The 22,200-nt window shown below is 41.4% G+C and overlaps 1 protein-coding gene across 10 annotated transcripts in view; it reads right to left on the bottom strand.

Moving 5' to 3' along the window:
* The window catches only part of LOC115148987 (ribose-phosphate pyrophosphokinase 1), a 28,585-nt gene extending 8,457 nt beyond the window's left edge, over positions 1 to 20,128 (bottom strand). For 4 of the 10 annotated variants that reach the window (XM_029691373.1, XM_029691371.1, XM_029691372.1 and 1 more), the window contains exons 1-8: positions 19,951 to 20,100; positions 19,747 to 19,875; positions 17,611 to 17,800; positions 11,697 to 11,795; positions 11,343 to 11,467; positions 10,842 to 11,015; positions 10,459 to 10,618; positions 6,510 to 6,731 (exon numbers count right to left, since the gene is read on the bottom strand). In XM_029691373.1, the coding sequence (XP_029547233.1) occupies positions 6,639 to 6,731; positions 10,459 to 10,618; positions 10,842 to 11,015; positions 11,343 to 11,467; positions 11,697 to 11,795; positions 17,611 to 17,800; positions 19,747 to 19,875; positions 19,951 to 19,952 (972 nt within the window). In that variant the 5' untranslated portion in view covers positions 19,953 to 20,100 and the 3' untranslated portion in view covers positions 6,510 to 6,638. Of the gene's footprint in view, positions 1 to 4,624; positions 6,732 to 10,458; positions 10,619 to 10,841; positions 11,016 to 11,342; positions 11,468 to 11,696; positions 11,796 to 17,610; positions 17,801 to 19,746 lie in introns of those variants that run through there. The other 6 variants (XM_029691377.1, XM_029691375.1, XM_029691378.1 and 3 more) reach the window with 6 other exon arrangements.
* Positions 20,129 to 22,200: the final 2,072 nt, after the last annotated feature.

Here is a 22,200-nt window from a genome sequence, read left to right as displayed (position 1 = left end):
TGGGTTGTAGACTCCGTCTCATGCTACCACTAGAGTGAAAGCACCGCCAGCATTCAAAAGTGACCAAAACATCAGCCAGGAAGCATAGGAACTGAGAAGTGGTCTGTGGTCCCCACCTGCAGAACCACTCCTTTATTGGGGGTGTCTTGCTAATTGCCTATAATTTCCACCTGTTGTCTATTCCATTTGCACAACAGCATGTGAAATTTATTGTCAATCAGTGTTGCTTCCTAAGTGGACAGTTTGATTTCACAGAAGTGTGATTGACTTGGAGTTACATTGTGTTGTTTAAGTGTTCCCTTTATTTTTTTGAGCAGTGTATTTATATTACACATATAAATAAATAAATACACTCAGCAAAAAAAGAAACGTCCTCTCACTGTCAACTGCATTAATTTTCAGCAAACTTAACATGTGTAAATATTTATATGAACACAACAAGATTCAACAACTGAGACATAAACTGAACAGGTTCCACAGACATGTGACTAACAGAAATTGAATGTGTCCCTGAACAAAGGGGGGGGGTCAAAATCAAAAGTAACAGTCAGTATCTGGTGTGGTCACCAGCTGCATTAAGTACTGCAGTGCATCTCCTCCTCATGGATTGCACCAGATTTGCCAGTTCTTGCTGTGAGATGTTACCCCATTCTCCCACCAAGGCACCTGCAAGTTCCCGGACATTTCTGGGGGGAATGGCCCTAGCCCTCACCCTCCAATCCAACAGGTCCCAGATGTGCTCAAAGGAATTGAGATCCGGGCTCTTCGCTGGCCATGGCAGAACACTGACATTCCTGTCTTGCAGGAAATCATGCACAGAACGAGCAGTATGGCTGGTGGCATTGTCATGCTGGAGGGTCATGTCAGGATGACCCTCCACGAGGGAGGAGGATGTCTTACCTGTAACGCACAGCGTTGAGATTGCCTGCAATGACAACAAGTTCAGTCCGATGATGCTGTGACACACCGCCCCAGACCATGACGGACCCTCCACCTCCAAATCGATCCCGCTCCAGAGTACAGGCCTCGGTGTAACGCTCATTCCTTCGACGATAAACGTGAATCTGACCATCACCCCTGGTGAGACAAAACTGCGACTTGTCAGTGAAGAGCACTTTTTGCCAGTCCTGTCTGGTCCAGCGACGGTGGGTTTGTGCCCATAGGCGACGTTGTTGCCGGTGAGGTCTGGTGAGGACCTGCCTTACAACAGGCCTACAAGCCTCTCTCAGTCCAGCCTCTCTCAGCCTATTGGGGACAGTCTGAGCGCCTGCTGTTTTCAACTCTCTAGAGACAGCAGGAGTGGTCAATGATCGGCTATGAAAAGCCAACTGACATTTACTCTTGAGGTGCTGACCTGTTGCACCCTCGACAACTACTCTGATTATTATCATTTGACCATGCTGGTCATTTATGAACATTTGAACATCTTGGCCATGTTCTGTTATAATCTCCACCCGGCACAGCCAGAAGAGGACTGGCCAACCCTCATAGCCTGGTTCCTCTCTAGGTTTCTTCCTAGGTTTTGGCTTTTCTAGGGAGTTTTTCCTAGCCACCGTGCATCTACACCTGCATTGCTTGCTGTTTGGGGTTTTAGGCTGGGTTTCTGTACAGCACTGAGATATCAGCTGATGTAAGAAGGGCTATATAAATACATTTGATTTGATGGAGGGATTGTGCATTCATGGTGTAACTCGGGCAGTTGTTACCATCCTGTACCTGTCCCGCAGGTGTGATGTTTGGATGTACCAATCCTGTGCAGGTGTTGTTACATGTTCAGCTGTCCGTCCTGTCTCCCTGTAGCGCTGTCTTAGGCGTCGCAGTACGGACATTGAAATTTATTTCCCTGGCCACATCTGCAGTCCTCATGCCTCCTTGCAGCATGCCTAAGGCACGTTCATGCAGATGAGCAGGGACCTTGAGCATCTTTCTTTTGGTGTTTTTCAGAGTCAGCAGAAAGGTCTCTTTAGTGTCCCCAGTTTTCATAACTGTGACCTCAATTTCCTACCGTGTGTAAGCTGTTAGTGTCTTAACGACCGTTCCACAGGTGTATGTTCATTAATTGTTTATGGTTCATTGAACAAGCATGGGACACAGTGTTTAAACCCTTTACAATGAAGATTTGTAAAGTTATTTGGATTTGTACAAATTCGACAGGGTCCTGAAAAAGGAATGTTTCTTTTACAGTTTATTTTAGTTATTTTACCTTTATTTAACTAGGCAAGTCAGTTTAGAACAAATTCTTATTTTCAATGACGGCCTAGGAACAGTGGGCTAACTGCCTTGTTCAGGGGCAAAACGACAGATTTGTACCTTGTCAGCTCGGGGATTTGAACTTGCAACCTTGCGCTTACTAGTCCAACGCTCTAACCACTAGGCCACCCCGATTAAAGACGGAAGTTTACATATACCTTAGCCAAATACATTTAAACTCAGTTTTTCACAATTCCTGACATGTAATCCTAGTAAAAATTCCCTGTCTTAGGTCAGTTACGATCACCACTTTATTTTAAGAATCTGAAATGTCAGAATAATAGTAGAGAGAATGATTTATTTCAGCTTTTATTTCTTTCATCACATTCCCAGTGGGTTAGAAGTTTACATACACTCAATTAGTATTTGGTAGCATTGACTTTAAATTGTTTAACTTGGGTCAAAACGTTTTAGGTAGCCTTCCACAAGCTTCCCAAAATAAGTTAGGTGAATTTTGGCCCATTGCTCCTGACAGAGCTGGTGTAACTGAGTCAGTTTTGTATGCCTCCTTGCTCGCACACGCTTGAGGTCAGGGCTTTGTGATGGCCACTCCAATACCTTGACTTTGTTGTCCTTAAGCCATTTTGCCACAACTTTGGAAGTATGCTTGGGGTCATTGTCCATTTGGAAGACCCATTTGTGACCAAGCTTTAACTTTCTGACTGATGTCTTGAGATGTTGCTTCAATATATCCACATCATTTTCTTCCCTCATGATACCATCTATTTTGTGAAGTGCACCAGTCCCTCCTGCAGCAAAGCACCCCCACAACATGATCCTGCCACCCGTGCTTCACAGTTGGGATGGTGTTCTTCGGCTTGCAAGCGTCCCCCTTTTTCCTCCAAACATAACGATGGTCATTATGGCCAAACATTTCTATTTGTGTTTCATCAGACCAGAGGACATTTCTCCAAAAAGTACGATCTTTGTCCCCATGTGCAGTTGCAAACCGTAGTCTGGCTTTTTTAATGGCGGTTTTGGAGCAGTGGCTTCTTCCTTGCTGAGCGGCCTTTCAGGTTATGTCGATATAGGACTTGTTTTACTGTGGATATAGATACTTTTGTACCTGTTCCTCCAGCATCTTCACAAGGTCCTTTGCTGTTGTTCTGGGATTTATTTGCACTCTTCGCACCAAAGTACGTTCATCTCTAGGAGACAGAATGCATCTACATTTTAGTCATTTAGCAGCCGCTCTTATCCAGAGCGACTTACAGTAGTGAATGCATACATTTCCTAAAAAAATTCTCCGCACTGGTCCCCCGTGGGAATCGATCCCACAACCCTGGCGTTGCAACACCATGCTCTACCAAGTGAGCTACATGGGACTACACAAGAATGCATCTCCTTCCTGAGCGGTATGACGGCTGCGTGGTCCCATGGTGTTTATACTTGCGTACTATTGTTTGTACAGATGAACGTGGTGCCTTCAGGCATTTGAAAATTGCTCCCAAGGATGAACCAGACTTCTGGAGGTCTACAATTATTTTTGAGGTCTTGGCTGATTTCCCCATGATGTCAAGCAAAGAGGTACTGAGTTTGAAGGTAGGCCTTGAAATACAGCCACAGGTCCAATTGACTCAATTAGCCTATCAGAAACTTCTAAAGCCATGGCATCCTTTTCTGTAATTTTCAAAGCTGTTTAAAGGCACAGTCAACTCAGTGTATGTAAACTTCTGACCCACTGGAATTGTGAAATAATCTGTCTGTAAACAATTGTTGGAAAAATTACTTGGGTCATGCACAAAGTAGATGTCCTAACCGACTTGCCAAAACTATAGTTTGATAACAAGAAATGTGTGGAGTGGTTGGAAAAACTAATTTTAATGACTCCAACCTAAGTGTATGTAAACTTCCGACTTCAACTGTAATATACACACACACAGCTAACATTCTCCTATTCTAACGATAGAAATTGCTAGCTACACGTTTTATATGTATAACAATCGAATATATGGTACCATTAGTAAAAACAATGTGTTTTTGTTTGATAGCCATTATTTGATACGCCTCACCACACAAGGCCAGTTGATAACGGTAGACAACCGGGGTCAGCCCACCGCCAAAGTCATCCCCCCCCCCCCCATTACAGATTGTTCTATTCATTTTGAATTTGTCAGCAGTGCCAGGTAGGCTACTACTGCCCTAGTACTATGGCTGATGTGGACACCTTACTTTACTCTCATTATTTGGTGGTAGGCATGCACTGTTTTTGTGTGATGCATCTACCCAAAATAAATGGTTTATTACAGCAAAGGAATATAAGGCATACATATTAAAACAGCAACTTTAGACCTCTGCTGACTGACAAGTTCCCCAATCATAGTTTCACTTTGAATTGCATAGATAAAAAAAACATAACAAATAATGAAAACAATTCAAAGTTACAGATATCATTTTATTGTTCCAAGATCATAACCCAATAAATCCATTTCAAGTATCCATGTTGTGGAGGGCAGGATATCTCATATCATGGGAGCAATGTTAAATCCTGCCCATTTTCCACATAAGGCAACAAGGATCCTCAAATCAATCTGCAGATGTCTTTCTTAGAGTTGGCTCGGTTTTAAAGGGAGTTATAATTTCAGCTCAAAAATCGGACTAATTTAAATAGTAAAAACATCATAAAGATTTGATTCTGGGGTATAACGGCCTTGCAGTGTATTGCGCTTACCAGTTATTAACGCAGATACAGCCTTGTTTGAGAGTTATATGGCTGACAATACTTTATAATCAATCAAAAGGAGAAAATATTAGGCCTTACACATACGCAGGCTTTTGAGCTGCGCAAGCCGTTGTTTTCTAAATGGACGAAGACTGAACTGAAGTTGAAGGGACACATGCTACCCCAAGCGGCGAGTGCCTGAAGGCTTCCCGAGTTTGAGCGCTGAACTTTCCAATACCTCGTAAAAATACTTGGGTTAGTAAAGCTAAATGAATGTGACAGCGACATTAGAAGCTCCATGCATTAAAGGCCTTATTGCTTGACGAATAAAAGATGGCAGATGTGCACGAGACATTGAATCACATTCATTAGGTATACACTGTGTACAAAATCTTTCCATGACAGACTAGGGGGTTTCAAACTCATTCCACGGAGAGCCTAGTGCCCGCAGGTTTATGCGTTTTCCTTTCAATGAATCCCTAGGCAACCAGGTGTGGTAAGTTCCTTGCCAATTAGTGACCTTAATTCAGCAATCAAGTACAAGAGACGAGCGAAAACCCACAGACACTTTGCCCTCGTGGAATGAGTTTGACACCTGTGACATACTTGCCAGGTGAAAGCTAGCTCTTATTGAGATCACCTGTTAAATCCACTTCAAATCAGTGTAGCTGAAGGGGAGGAGACAGGTTAATGGATTTTTAAGCCTTGAGACATGGATTGTGTGCCATTCAGAGGGTGATTGGGCCAGACCAAAATATTTAAGTGCCTTCGAACGGGGTATGGTAGTAGGTGCCAGATGCACCGGTTTGAGTCAAGAACTGCAACGCTGCTGGGTTTTTCACACTTGTGTCCCGTGTGTATCAAGAATAGTCCACCACCTAAAAAACATCCAGCCAAACTTCACACATGGGCCAGCATCCCTGTGGAACACGTCACACCTTGTACAGTCCACACCCAGACAAATTGAGACTGTTCAGAGGGCAAAGGTGTTCCTAATGTTTTGTACACTCAGTGTGTGCGCACAGCAAGTGATGTTTTGATTACAATTACATAAAACCATGCAACTAAATATTTAAGTCATGGCATCAACACGCCAAGGCATAGAATTAAGGACACTTTAACGGAATTGTGAACGGCAAGCGCTTCCTAGAATATCGCATGAAAAACAAGCTTATTTAGCATAAAGACAACTAAAGAGACTAGCTTAACTAAAGCAAGGATGTAAACAATACACAATCCTTTATTCTTGAACAAGTGTGCCAAAAGCACCTTTGTCGTAAAACTAAAAATAGTGTCTAGGAAATGCAAATGGGTAGCTTCACTTTTCAAGGAGGCCCAAGTCCCCCCCAACATAAAAAAAAAAATATCAGTGACAAAAAAAACATGCTCATAAAACAGAACTAGCCATCTTGGAGCGTTTCTCTCAAATGTGGCGTCAGCAGCAATGTAACCTACAACTTTCAATAGACAATGCTTATATGAAACAACAACCTGGCATATTATTACACCAAGTAACTCAAATCTGCATTTGACAAGTCAAAAGGTCAAACCTGTAGATAGCCAGTGCAATAACAGAATATTGGAAAAAGTAGCCTACCCCACAGTAGGAGTATTTACTAACTACTTCCATCCCTTCTCTTGACACGGGGAATGAATGGGCTGTGATGGTGGTGCTCCAGACATCCCTCCTTTGGTACAGGTTCACCGGGGAAAAAGGGTGGGGTTGTTACAAGGGAACATGGCTGAAGAGATACGACACAGACTCCCCGTTGTGTGTCCGGCGAATAGCCTCTGCCAAGATCATGGAGATGTCAATAACCTGAAATGAGAAAACTAATTAACAAACCAGAATCTCACTCAGACTTACTGAATATTTCCCCACAGATAACTTCAAAACGCCAAAGATAAAACAATTGGTCAACTAAACACCAGTATATATATATACACACACTGGTGTTTAGTTGACCAGTGTATGTATGTAACAAAATGGGGGAAAAAGTCAAGTGGTGTGAATCATTTCTGAATGCACTGAGGTGTGTGTGTGTGTGTGTGTGTGTGTGTGTGTGTATGTATGTGTATGTGTATGTATGCATGCAGGTATGTATACACACACACACACACCTCAGTGCATTCGGAAATGATTCACACCACTTGACTTTTTCCCCCATTTTGTTACGTTGCAGCCTTACTCTAAAATGGATAAAAATAGTCCCCCCCCAATTAAAATCTACACACAATACCCCATAATGACAAAGCAAAAACAGGTTGACATTTTTGCATAGTAAACCTGAAATATCATATTTGCATAAGTATTCGGACTCTTTACTCAGTACTTTGTTGAAGCACCTTTGGCAAAGATTACAGCCTTAAGAGTATTTTGGGGTATGAAGCTACAAGCTTGGCACACCTGTATTTGGGCAGTTTCTCCCATTATTCCGTGCAGATCCTCTCAAGCTCTGTCAGGTTGGATGGGGAGCGTCGCTGCACAGCTATTTTCAGGTCTCTCCAGAGATGTTCGATCGGGTTCAAGCCCGGGTTACTCAAGGACATTGAGACTTGTCCTGAAGCCACTCCTGCGTTGGCTGTGTGCTTAGGGTCGTTGTCCTGTTGGAAGGTGAACCTTCGTACCAGACTGAGGTCCTGAGTGCTCTGGAGCAGGTTTTCATCAAGGATCTCTCTGTACTTTTCTGTGTTCGATCCTCGATCCTGACTAGTCTCCCAGTCCCTGCCACTGAATAACATCCCCACAGCATGATGCCACCACCACGCTTTACCATAGGGATGGTGCCAGGTTTCCTCCAGATGCTTGGCAGTCAGGCCAAAGAGTTCAATCTTGGTTCCAACAGACCAGAGAATCTTGTTTCTTACGGTCTGAGTGTCTTTAGGTTCCTTTTGGCAACCTCCAAGCGGGATGTCATGTTCCTTTTACTGAGGAGTGGCTTCCTTCTGGCCACTCTACCATAAAGGCCTGATTGGTGGAGTGCCGCAGAGATGGTTGTCCTTCTGGAAAGTCCCATTTACCACAGGTGGACCAATCAAGTTGTAGAAACAAAGGATGGTCAATGTAAACAGGATGTACCTGAGCTCAATTTCAAATCTCATAGCAAAGGGTCTGAATACATATGTAAATAAGGCATCTGTTTTTAATTGTAATACATTTGCAAACATTTCTAAAAACCTGTTTTCGCCTTGTCATTATGGGGTATTGTGTGTAGATACAATTATTTCAATCCTACTTTAGAATAAGGCTGTAACGTAACAAAATGTGGGAAAAGTCAAGGGGTCGGAGTACTTTCTGAAGACACTGTAGCGTAGTTTCAACACAGTAAAGAGCGAGGACAATGCAATACACAGTAAGAATGAATCAAGCAGATACTGTAGTTAAGGCAACATGCTGAGCCATGGAAATGAAGATGTTGACAGCCTGCTGCTTAGCTAATCATTGTTTAAAGAGGTTGCTATGGAGTGGAGGGAGGTTGGTATGTGTGCTCTGTACTGGTGTCACGTGATCTGCTATTTGTGAAAGCAAAACATTTGTCCAAACTTCAGCAACTTTCAGTGAATTTCTTACAGTTCAGAAAATGAACTACAATTAAATTTTAGAAAATAATATGTTTAAATTCTCCAAGTGACCTAAACCCTGCAACAACACGTAAAGCATTAGGTGTGAATCCCTGCCTCAGCACCTAGGGCTGGACGATTTATCAAATTAATTATGTTTTAGTGCGATATTCCAAACGCCTATATCACAAGAATCTCTATAAAAAAAATGTTCATGTATAAGCGCTTAAGCCCACTTGTTCTCATGTCTTTTTGGTCTCCTTCGTTTTCACTTCTGCGATGGTGCACATTCTTATCACACACGCACCCTCCCATGCACAACAAAGATTAAAGAAAACCTTCTGACAAGTGGTTTCAACTTCCATTTGCATTTGAGGTTTGGTCCAACAGAATCGGTCATATGGACACCGTAACACATTGAGAAATTATTTTACTGTAATAGACGAGAACTTAAAAAGGGTATCATTGGAAAGGTTGTGCCTCAACTCCTCAATGAGCAGACACTGGAAAAACAGGAGTATCAATGAATATTGAGTCTGGAAAATGAATGCTCAGTTTGTCAGGTGCGGATACCCTTAGCAGCATTTTAGCCAGACTTATTTTATAAAATGTGCAATGAGCATAAACAACAATTATATAAGGAATTGGCAACTCGTTCTCATTCTGACAAATAAGGTAGGCCACTTGAATTCAACATCTGAACAAAGTGGATAGTCTATCATGCTGTTCAAACAGTTGGAGACTAACAGAAGGGTGTGTTAATTATTCAACTGTTCTACCTTGTTAGCAAGCAAATTGATCCAAATTAGCTAGACTTTAAATATAAATATTAGCTGGCTACTCCCCAGCACGTGGGCTTGTGCTTGAGAGATGTTTATGAGGCCAGTGTTCATTTTCTATACTGCCTGCTAAGTTGGTCATTATTAGTGAATGTGCATGGTTCTGGTTAAATTTGTAACCAAAAGGCATTTTCAGACTTGAAAGCCAGATCAGTGATTATTAAAAAAAAAAGCAAGTTAAACTATTTTGATAAAATAAATAAATGATTAGTAGTGCTGAGCGATTAGTGCTTCGAGGTTGGTTTGATTATGTAAATCCTTTGGTCTGGAGTGCAATTTAGCGATTTTTTTCCCATACTTATCAGATTCCAATATATTCCCTCATTAAAATGCAAATCATTGTATAACATTTTTGACATGCGTTTTTCTGGATTTTTTGTTGTTGTTATTCTGTCTCTCACTGTTCAAATAAACCTACCATTAAAATTATAGACTGATCATTTCTTTGTCAGTGGGCAAACGTACAAAATCAGCAGGGGATCAAATACTTTTTTCCCCTCACTGTATGTGGGAACTCCTTAAAGACCGTTGGAAAAGCATTCCAGGTGAAGCTGGTTGAGAGAATACCAAGAGTGCGCAAAGCTGTCAAGGAAAAGAATGGGTGGTTATTTTGAAGAATCTAAAATATTTAACACTTTTTTGGTTACTACTTGATTCCATGTGTTATTTCATAGTTTTGATGTCTTCAGTATTATTCTACAATGTAGAAAATAGTCCAAATAGAGGAAAACCTTTGAATGAGTAGGTGTGTCCAAACTTTTGACTGGTACTGTATGTAGAATATTGGCCTGTTACAACTCCCTACTACATCACACAGTTCAGGATGGATCTGATTTATCCGTAGAGAAACTGTGTAACGTGTGCCTTGAGCTCACAGGAAAAAAAACTAATGAAATGAAACTCAAACAAATGTAGTCAACATCTGTCAGTTGTTTAAAAAACAAAAAATAACCTACATTTCAGTTAGTCGCTCTAATTATTAGTGGGTCTTATGGTTGTGGAAGGCTTATATTTTAGCCTAGGTATAATTTCACAAGCCCTGAATTCATTAGATTATTGCTGACTGTTTGACATGCAGTGTATTTTACCTTTATTGTACAAAAAATATATATTGCGAATCTCCATATCGCCCAGCCCTATTCTGACCTGTATTTTTGAACAGTGTTTCATCTTGTCCTCCTGAGGGATGGTATTCGTGACAACCACAGCCTCAAAACAGGCATCGTTAATGCGGGTGATGGCAGGGCCTGAAAAGATCCCATGGGTCAGGATAGCGAAGACCTTTGTAGCTCCAGCAGAGACGAGCCTGGATGTCCAGAAGGAAAAAAAGACAAACAAAAAAGAAAAAGAAAATAGGTCAAATTCCCCCCCTTTTGTTTGCAAACAACCTTGCTATCAAATGTATATTTTCAGAGACTGTTCCCTAAACAAATGTAATAGCTCGTCAGTATCGGTAGTACATTTAAAGATTGAATATTCAGTCTCTGCTCTGTAAAGATCTATGCAGCTAAAACACAGTAGTGACTCACTTATCTGCAGCATGGCAGATGGTGCCGCAGGTGTCTGCCATGTCATCAACCAAGATGGCCACTCTGTCCTTCACGTCCCCCACCAGGACCATGCGGTCCACCTCGTTAGCCTTCTTTCTCTCTTTGTGGATGAGCGCGAAGTCCACATTCAGCCTGTCTGCTATAGAGGTGACCCTGCAAGGGGAATCCACAGATTGGAATAATTGACATCTGTAGTACCATAACCTCACCACAAAGTTACATCACAATTAACATAGAACTATAAACCTGTTTCTTACTATATGATAAATCCCAAATTGCAAACGCATGCACTGATGACAGTATCAAAAAGGTTGTTGCCTATTACAACTAAATGGTTGTAATAATGAACGAGGTGAAAGTAACAAACACGTTAATGAATTGATCCACAATCATCCTTTCAACATGCTGATATTTCTAACAACTAAAATGTCTCCCTTTGAATTGATGAAGCATCTGTAGGCCCATTGGTACCTGCTTTACCTTTTTGCTCCTCCGGCATCAGGAGACACAATGGTGCAATTCTTCCACTCATTGATGTTCTCTTTGATCCATTTCAGCACAGCTGGCTCAGCGTATAGATTGTCCACAGGGATATCAAAGAACCCCTATAGAGGCGTACAGAGAGCAAAACCATTATAAGATACAGGATCATTAGTCAGTGTCCTCAAACTTCCTTACTTGCAACAGCTTTTTGGAAAAAATGTAATGTGACTCATTATAGTATGTAACACAAGTATAGTCTAATGAATAGTTTTTACATCTTACTTGTGAATACTACAATAGTGACCGCAATATACTGATGGAATGAGACAACTAATGTGCCAGATTGCTCACCTGTATCTGCGAGGCATGCAGGTCCATGGTGATAATGTGATTGGCTCCTGAAACTGACAACATGTTGGCCACCAGCTTTGCAGAGATGGGTGCCCGACTCTGAAGAAAAACATTGTTAACCTTTATGCTTATACAATGCCTGAAGGACCATTGAGCCACTGTAATTATATATATAAAAAAGAGGAATACCCATCTCCTTTCTGAATTAGCTTTGTCAGTAGGGTTGCAAAGGGTTGGAAACTTTCTGGTAAATTTCCAGAAATTTTTCATGGGAAGTTAAGCCCTAGGATTTTGGAAATGTTGCTTAAATTCATCACAAAAATGTGCTTATAACAGTGAACCATTTTTGTGCGGTACACATAAGTTAATTCTAGGTCTTGTGGCATATTTTGGTTAAACTATCCCCAATTCAATGGAATTGCAACCCTCTGCATGCACAGTGCATTCTTCCATCACATGTACAGCTGATTCTGAAGATCTTGCACACTAATGAGATGCTATCGAGCCCACACTACTACACTGTCTGAGTCAAGGACTACATGTTTTCTAGCCTACAGGAAAGTGTGTTTAAATCATTTCTAACTTGCTAATTTCTGCTAGTTAGTTTTTTGTACCATGTGGGTTTTAGCTTGCTTGAGCCTGCTAACTGAAGAGTGTTAATTCGCCTGTTTCCATACATGCTTCATTTAAAAAAATATATCTTAGAAAGTAGTTGTTTAATCTAACTGCTAAACTATTTCTGTACATGGAGTTGTTTTATTATTTTTTTACTCATTTTTTCCTAATCTTTACAGGAAAATCCCACGGGCACTATCTGATGTGTGGAGACATTTCACTGCAGCTAATATAGAAGGAAAAGCTGTGTACATTTGCAAATACTGAGCCAAATCATATGTGAAGAGTGCAACAAAGATGCAGAATTATCTGGCCAAGTGCATAAAGTTCCCTCAGCTCTCACAACAAGCAACCTCTGACAAGAGTCCCTCTACTTCTATTCGAGGTGAAAATTATGAATCAGACACCTTATCGATAGCAAAAGCTCATGGTCCTCCTGGAATCAGAAGTTTTTTGGACTCAATGGAGGAACGTAGTCAGAAATGCTGATGAATGTCTTGTTCGAGCTGTGTATGCAACTGGTTCACCTCTGATGCTCACAGGCAATGTGTATTGGAAGAGATTTCTGAATGTTCTTCGCCCAGCATACACCCCTCCAACCAGATATGCTTTATCTTCTCATTTTCTGGATGCAGAGTTCAAGTGAAGGTCAAGCAAATCATAGAGAAAGCAGACCGTTTTGCAATCATCTCTGATGGGTGGTCAAATGTTTGTGGGCAAGGAATAATTAACTACAATAATTAACTGTTTGACAGTCTCCTGGAGGGGAAGCGTAGCCTAGTGGTTAGAGCGTTGGACTGGTAACCAAAAGGTTGCAAGATCGATTCCCCGAGCTGACAATGTACAAATCTGTCGTTCTGCCCCTGAACAAGGCAGTTAACCTCTCTAGGGTAGGGGGCAGTATTTGCATGGCCGGATAAAAAAAACGTACCCGATTTAATCTGGTTATTACTACTGCCCAGAAACTAGAATATGCATATAATTGTTTGATTTGGACAGAAAACACCCTAAAGTTTCTAAAACTGTTTGAATGGTGTCTGTGAGTATAACAGAACTCATATGGCAGGCAAAAACCTGAGAAGATTCCAAACAGGAAGTGCCCTCTCTGACCATTTCTTGGCCTTCTACACTCTCTTTATTGAAAACTGAGGATCTCTGCTGTAACGTGACACTTCCTACGGCTCCCATAGGCTCTCAGAGGGCGCCAGAACGTTGAATGATGACTTTGGCTGACCATGGCTGAAAAACAGTAGCGCATTTGGTAAGTGGTCGATCAGAGAACAATGAGACGGGGGCGCGCGTGCACATGAAGAGTCCATTTTACATTTTTAGTCTTTGAAAGAAAACAGGGTTTCCCGGTCGGAATATTATCGCTTTTTTACGAGAGAAAAAAAAAAAAAAACGCATAAAAATTGATTTTAAACAGCGGTTGACATGCTTCGAAGTACGGTAATGGAATATTTAGAATTTTTTTGTCACGATACGCACGTCACCCTTCGTTACCCTTCAGATAGTGTCTTGAACGCATGAACAAAACAGAGGATATTTGAACATAACTATGAATTATTTTGAACCAAACCAACATTTGTTATTGAAGTAGAAGTCCTGGGAGTGCATTCTGACGAAGAACAGCAAAGGTAATCCAATTTTTCTTATAGTAAATCTGAGTTTGGTGAGTGCCAAACTTGGTGGGTGTCAAAATAGCTAGCCCGTGATGGCGAGCCATCTACTCAGAATATTGCAAAATGTGCTTTTGCCGAAAAGCTATTTTAAAATCGGACATAGCGATTGCATAAAGGAGTTCTGTAACAATTATAGATATGTTTTTTGTGAACGTTTATCGTGAGTAATTTAGTAAATTCACCGGAAGTTTGCGGTGGGTATGCTAGTTCTGAACGTCACATGCTAATGTAAAATGCTGGTTTTTGATATAAATATGAACTTGATTGAACAGACATGCATGTATTGTATAACATAATGTCCTAGGAGTGTCATCTGATGAAGATCAAAGGTTAGTGCTGCATTTAGCTGTGGTTTGGGTTTATGTGACATTATATGCTAGCTTGAAAAATGGGTGTCTGATTATTTCTGGCTGGGTACTCTGCTGACATAATCTAATGTTTTGCTTTCGTTGTAAAGCCTTTTTGAAATCGGACAGTGTGGTTAGATTAACGAGAGTCTTGTCTTTAAAATGGTGTAAAATAGTCATATGTTTGAGAAATTTAAGTAATAGCATTTCTAAGGTATTTTGAATATCGCGCCACGGGATTCCACTGGCTGTTGAGTAGGTGGGACGATTTCATCCCACATACCCTAGAGAGGTTAACCCACTGTTCCTAGGCCATCATTGAAAATAAGAATTTGTTCTTAACTGACTTGCCTAGTAAAATAAAGGTAAAATAAATAAAAGCAGTCTCTCCAAGAAATGGCCATATCACAGTCTGCCATCAAGAGGATCCTCCTGGATTATGTATTTTGGGAGACAGTGGTAAGCAGCCTGAAACCTATAGCAGTAGCCATTGAACAGATTGAGGGAGACAATGCCATCCTGTCTGATGTTCAGACTCTGCTTGCAGATGTAAGAGAAGAAATCCGTACTGCCCTGCCCCCTTCACTGTTGCTCCAAGCAGAGGAAACTGCAGTTCTGAAATACATCAAAAAGCATGAAGACTTCTGCCTGAAGCCCATACACGCCGCAGCGTACATGTTGGACCCCAAGTATGCTGGCAAGAGCACCCTTTCTGGTGCAGAGATCAACGAGGCCTATGGTGTCATGACTACCGTGTCTTGCCACCTTGGCCTGGATGAGGGCACGGTTCTTGGCAGTCTGGTGAAGTACACTTCCAAGCAAGGGCATTGGGATGGAGATGCAATATAGCAGTCGTGCCAACATATCTCATCAGCCACCTGGTGGAAGGGACTTTGTGGATCGGAGGCTCTTTCCCCTGTTGCCGCCATCATCCTCCAAATCCCACCAACATCAGCCACCTCAGAGTGCAACTGGTACTTGTTTGGAAAATTTGAGCCATCCTCAACAAGGTTGGAAAGTGACAGTGAAGATGAGGCCTCAGAGTCTGATGTTCAATAGTTGGACATTGAGGAGGTCCAGGGAAAAGACATGGAAGCCTGAGGAAGACAGTCTAGAAACTAAAGCTTTGGTTATCATTTTACAGATGCACGTTGAAAACATTTTTGGGAGATGCGATGGATCATTCAATATTCCCTTCCTTTTGTTGTTCAGTGAAATCATCCCATGTGAAGAGTCAACTCATTTAATTAAAGTTCAATTCATAGCAATTTTCTTTTTCTATTGGAAGGATTTAGTAATTTGCAATTATGTCTACTTATGATAAACATTTTACCTTATGTTTCCATATAATATGGTAAATATATGCAATGCAAAAAACATCTAAATTTAAATGGTATTAATAATTTGCATATATTTCCGTTAATTCCCATAGAAAGTTTCCACCTCAATATTCCCCAAAATGTGCAACCCTAGTTAGTCCATTCAACCAAAGTGGTTCGTCCAATAGGGCGTTTTTGAAAAGCAGTCAAATATTTGCTGAGATCAATCAAATCAAATCACTGACTGATATTGATAGTGCAGAGCAGCGGTTCCTAAACTAGGGGTTACGAGCTCCATGTGTGGTCTCCTGATGTTAAAAATGGGGTCACGGGAGAATTTCATTCCCACTGTGAATTACTAGGCCCGCTATACTATGAAACCACACACTATTGCAGAGACGTTCATGTCACCGGACGCAATTGATATAGTGAAAACAATGTGTGGGGAGGCAGAGGTGCAGAAACTCACATCAATACCTTTGTCAGATAACACTGTTAAACTAAGAATTAATGCTATTGCTAGCAATCAAAAGAAAACTGACTGAATGACAAACTCTCCAGCTTATGCTCTCCAAATGAAAATGAGCTGTGAGGGCCGAGATGCCCACGCATTAACTTTTGTTCGCTACACACGTCAGGGAATGCTATTCACGAGGACCTATTGCTCTGTCTCACGATTCAAGAGCATAAAACGGCAGAGGAGATGTTCAGTGTGCTGCGTGGCCATATTGATGAAAAACAAATTCCATGGGCTCAAACGGTGGACTTTTGTACAGATGGGGCTCAATCTATGGCGGGGCAGGGCAAGCCTCTGCACTCTAGTTATGAATGTCTCCCTCTCCCATATGGATATACTGAGAGCAACTGGCGGCAAAAGAGCTGAGCACAGAACTGAGATAAATTGCAGCAGGTAACTTTGATTGTAAACTACATTAAACTACATCCACTGCACACACACCTGTTCACAAAACTATGTGGAGATATGGGATCAGAGCATGACAATGTTCTATTTCACACCAAGGCTTGGCAGTTATCGAGATGGAGTGCTGGAAAGATTTTTTCGCATTGAGCGATGAACTGTTGTCATGTAACAGACATATTTGGGAAACTGAACGCAAGCATGCAGGGGAAATACAAAAACATTTTACAGATGAGTGAATCAGTGGATTCAGAGGAAAGAATTCTTATTGGAATAAGAGTTCTTATCTTTCCAAAGTGAACCATGACACCTTCCCTCAGCTGTGCATGTTTCTAACAGATAACAGAATCAGTAAGTGTCCCACACAAGTGATGGCTGCGCACCTCCAACACTTGGAAGAGCACTTTCTGACCTACTTCCCAATCCAGACTCAGTTGACATGCCGGTAAGTGAAATCGAACAGCTGATCAAGCGGTCATGTGACCGTAATGCTGCAGACAACGTAGGAGTTTTTGTTCCCGACTCAAAGGGAATAACCTGCAGTCTCCCTCTAAGCATTACAACTCATGGTACCCGTCGCCAGCTCATATCTGTGTGAAGCTGGATTCAGTTATCTTTTCTGCATTAAAACCAAATATAGATCCAGGTTGGATGTGACAGCAGAGATGAGGTGCACACTTTCGACCACGCCTCCTGACGCGACATGCATCAAGCACACCCATCTCATTAGTGGCGGTGAGAAGAGACATCAGACTAATTTGCAAATGACTGTCATAGCCCCACATTAAAAGTATGTGATAATTTGAGAAGACAATCAGAAATAGTATTAGAATGTTTTTCAATTGACTGCCATTGCCCCAAATAAAACAAAGTTAACATTGGCTGTTAATTACAACAAACAATGTCCACATGGTTGGGGCCGTGAGAATTTTTAGATGTCAAAATGGGGTCGTGGGCCAAAAACGTTTGGGAACCCCTGGTGTAGTGTGTTGGTGCTGTGAATAGAGAACAAACTATTTAAGTTTCCCTCACCCCCACCTTGTCCTTCTTGTCTTGTCTTGCATATGGGAAACAGGGGATGACAGCCGTGACTCGTGAGGCAGAGGCAATCTTACAGGCATTGATCATGATGAGGAGCTCCATTAAGTTATCGTTAATCTCACCACAACCACTCTGGACAATGTAGACATCCTCTCCTCTGACACTCTCCCCAATCTCCACGCTGCAGGGGTAAATCATGTGGTGTCAGACAGTAGACTATACATGGTGACAGGACCATAACAGGTAGAGAACATTAAGATCATAGCATCATGGGCTTCCAGGTCAATGGATACAACTCAATGAATGAATGTTCTGTATATTCACAGTCATACATTTCTGAACAACCAACTATTCTGTGATCTGACATTATACCAACATCATAACTTGAAAAAGAAACAGAGGATATTGAAGAACCCTATAACCCTAACCCTACACTCAGGATGAGCGCTATTATTACAAACCTCCAGGTAAACAATATTCTTAAGCTTTTCACATGTCAAATGCACCTGCTACTTATACCCCTGCAACAAGCAAGCAAGTCCCATGTCTACTGTCAAAAGGATCATTTTACAACACTAGTAAAACACAATACAACTTAGAAGTACTAATATGGTTATATGAAAATTATTTAAATTGGTTTGATAAGACAACTCCTGTGATGGATGGAAAATGATTTGTTGCAACAGAGTATATAGCCTACCAACTTCCCCTACTGCTAGAGGGTCAGTGTGGGTGCTAGCATCAAAAGGAAGTAGAGTAATACAATTATAAGCTTTTAGCCTGACAAATTGGCTAGAAGTCAATGATTCCCACTACTTGGAGGATGTAAAGTTAGCTAGCCAAATGCCGCTTTCAAAACAACTGGGACCTCAGAAATCTACGACTTCAGAGCATTCAAGACAACTGGAACTCGGAAAACTGGTGGGAAATCGTTTAAAGGTAATTCAAATCGGAAACTCTGGCCTCTTGCCGTGTTCAAAACTGGGAACTCTGATATCTCCGACTTCAGTGCGTTCAAAACAACTGGGAACGCGGGAAAAAACGATTTTAACGTTCATCCAACTCGGAAACTATTTATAGAGCTCTGCATTTCCGACATGAAGATCACTGACGTCATGATTTGACCTCGTATTTTTTCGAGTTTCCAGTTGTTTTGAACGCGGCATCTTTCTAGAGTTCCTACTTTCCGTTCTGAAGTACGAGTTCATAGTTGTCTTGAAACGCCAACAGTCAACCTGAAGAAAGGTAATGATGCCATGGTCTCATGCAGCGTTCCCGTAATAGTCGGAACTAAAAAAATGGAAATGTTCGGAAATGTCAGACTTGCTAACTGGTTGTAGTTATACACGTGCTGCGTTCATCCAGTTAACAAACCAGAAATTTCGGAGTTTCTTAGTTCCGAATAGCACGTGAACGCGGCATCCATGCATAAGTAGCGCATAGTATTCACACGTGAGGGACAATGAATGGTATGTGATTCACTGTGAATGTATTAATGGGAGAAGGTTAACTAGCCCGCTCTGCTTGCTAGCTATTTATACATGTAAAGGGCCACGAAGGGGTTTCCACTAGATAGCAGCCACAACGTCAAAATCGGAAAAATTGTACATTTGCTGTTTGGTTTTAATGTAAGGTTAGGCGTAACGTTAAGTTTAGGTTTGAAATCACATTTGATTATGTATTTTAGAAATAGACGGGGTTTGACATTGTGGCAACAAGTGACGATCCCATGAAAGGTCATTGAAATTACATCCCACGATTACAATCCAAACGGTTTTTGGGAGTAGAAGTTCGAGGCCTCCTTCCCTTACCCGGTCTCATTTGAAGGTAAATTATAAAATTGCCAACACAACTAGTTAACTAGATACTACTAGTACAGGTTTGTAGATGCCAACCGCTGTTTAAACTCCAATCCCGGTTTGTGGTAAACTCATTTTAGCCACTATAGCTAGCAACAACGACCACTCACTCGCACTTTCAATTGGCCAAGTGGGCTAACATAACTCTCCGTTATCTAACGTTGGCAAACAATTACTACAAAATTCACACATTTGTCAAAAATAACTAACGTTTGCTTGCAATATAACTTGTATTCGGTAAAATCTCAATTGCTTAAACACAACCTACCATGTCTCCTGATTGCTGAATTTTTTTGTCACAACCTTCCCCAGTTCAAGTCCCAGGCGGTCGGCAATTTTCTGGCCAAGGTCCGGATGAGAGCTGCCGCTGAATATCTTTATGTTAGGCATTTTGGACCTACAAGGGATACGATTGAATTAACCAAATAACACCCGTAGTACATAAATACACGGCTAACAAGCAAAAACATACATAAGTCTTCTCTTTAGCTAACCCGCCAAGAGGAGCGCTTGGGATGGTGAATGATTTTTGTCTATAGGTTGGCTGGGTTACTCTTACTATACGGTGCTGAAATGGACACGCCGGGTGCCCAGATTGATGACAGGGGAAGGTTGTGTGGTGAGAACGCGATCGGTTGAAATACGATACGAGCGTTTACTTCAGAGAGCGCTCCGTAAGCCACGCCCCAGTGTACCGAGCTAAACATGTTGCACCGGGACACGTTTTATAGCCTGTCATTTTGCTATGGGTCAGCGGTGGTTCTGTGTAGACTAGTTATGCTAGTATATTTGAGACCAATGTATTGCAGTTCATTTTTTATTTTTTTGTAGTCCTAAACAGGGAAACAACGAGTCCCAAACAGTTCGCAACAGAACATACCAGAGGGGGCATCGTTTACTACCTAAATTATTGGGATCATCTAGTTGCAACCTGTGTTTGGAATACATTAGAAATACAAATAAAGACATAATTAAATTTGCTTTGAAAAGACGGGCCTGGCTGAGAATATAACATTCCGTTTTCTGCCTGAGTGTGGCGCTGTTAACCGCAATTTTCTAAGTCCATAATTAACCTATACTCTGCATCCATTGTCTTACATACTACTGCAACAACTTGTCAGTTATTTTCCCTTTTACAGAATACCTTTTTTTGAATTTTTACTAATGACTCAAAGTTGTGTGACCATTAACATTGGCTGCATATCCATTGTCCTTCTCCCAAAGTGTGGACTTGCACATTTCTTCTCATCTCAGGGATTTAATAATGGTATAAAGTATCTCAAGCCAGTACTTACACCTGTCTAATGCTTGGATAGACAATTGATATGCAGCCATTGATTTCATGTGGCTTCATCAACAGATGGACTGGATGTGTCCCAAATGGCACCCTATTCCCTATACATAGTGCACTAATTTTGACCAAGGGCCATAGGGCTCTGGTCAAACGTAGGGCATTATACAGGGAAAAGGATGCCCATTGGGATGCAGTGAACCTGTTGAGCCCCACCCTGCCTATAGTAAACCTTTTCTCCCTTCCATTCCCCCAGTTAAGCAAATGAGGGGGAGAGGCTGCTACTATAATTGATGTAGTAAATTACTTTTCCTGTCAATTACTTTGATTGATAAACTTCCATTATTGTGTAGGTGTGTGTCCCTTTTGAAGGTTTAATAAAACATTCTGTTAGAGCTGATTTAGACATATATGTATAAAAGACAGAACATTCAGAGCACTGTGTGTGTAAATATATGAATATATATGATGAAATATTAGGTACATACCTTTATGATTTATATTTACCTGATTGAGATATATTCCTTTTGTTAATAGTGTAACTTAGATTTTGTCTCCCCCTTTTTCCCATTCATTGTACTGTGGTAAGTGTGTTAGTGATAGGATAAAGGCAGGAATTTGGGCCTTCGGGGCTGTGGAGTCCTAGCTAGACACGGGAGCGGTATAGTCTTTTGACCATATCTACATACATATTCAAGACTGAACAGTCATGGACTAATGACATTAATTAGTTGCATTGCAGTTGTTGCCATTCAGCCCCATCTATCCTTGATATGGAATAACTGATAACTGACAAAATACACAGTTATTTTAATGTATGCTTTTATATGGTCTGTATCTCTGTATTACAGCAAGTCAAATAAAGATTAGTGCAAACTGGAATTCTTTCTCTAATGATTTCCTAATGCTGGGGCATCATTGTCTTAATTGCAAATGAAAGCATAGTCTTCCTTTATTCATCATTTCAATAAGGAAAGCGCTATACCAGTATTAATGGCCAGCAGGTTCAGACAATATCCATAATGACTATAGAGAAAGTATTAACACTTCAAAGCCCTATGGTCAGATGGCTTTTCATAAAGACGTTGTGGTAAGTAATGGAATTCAAGTTTCTAGGTGTGTGGGGAGTGAGTGACTTGAGGGGGAAAAAGAACCAGTGGAGGCAGCAACAGGAATGTAGGAGGTGGCGGGGTCCAGTTGGGATTGGGCCAGGCATATCCAGGTGTCAGGCCAGGGTGTCCTCAGTCATGGTCCTAAAGCCTCAGGCCCTCTGGATGTGGAGAAAGAGAAAAGATGAGGCTTAGTGTGAACATGGCTAAGACCATAGTACACACCACATGCACTGGGGGTAGAGAATAATCAGTGTGTTGCTGTGGACACTGGATAATCTGACTAACACACACACCTGTTTGACCACGCTGTGATACTGTA

This window comes from Salmo trutta, chromosome 15 (genome assembly GCF_901001165.1).
Source record: "Salmo trutta chromosome 15, fSalTru1.1, whole genome shotgun sequence".
Taxonomy (NCBI): domain Eukaryota; kingdom Metazoa; phylum Chordata; class Actinopteri; order Salmoniformes; family Salmonidae; genus Salmo; species Salmo trutta.
The sequence above is the reverse complement of the archived record's forward strand: the minus strand, read 5'-3'. Positions and strand labels throughout refer to the sequence as shown.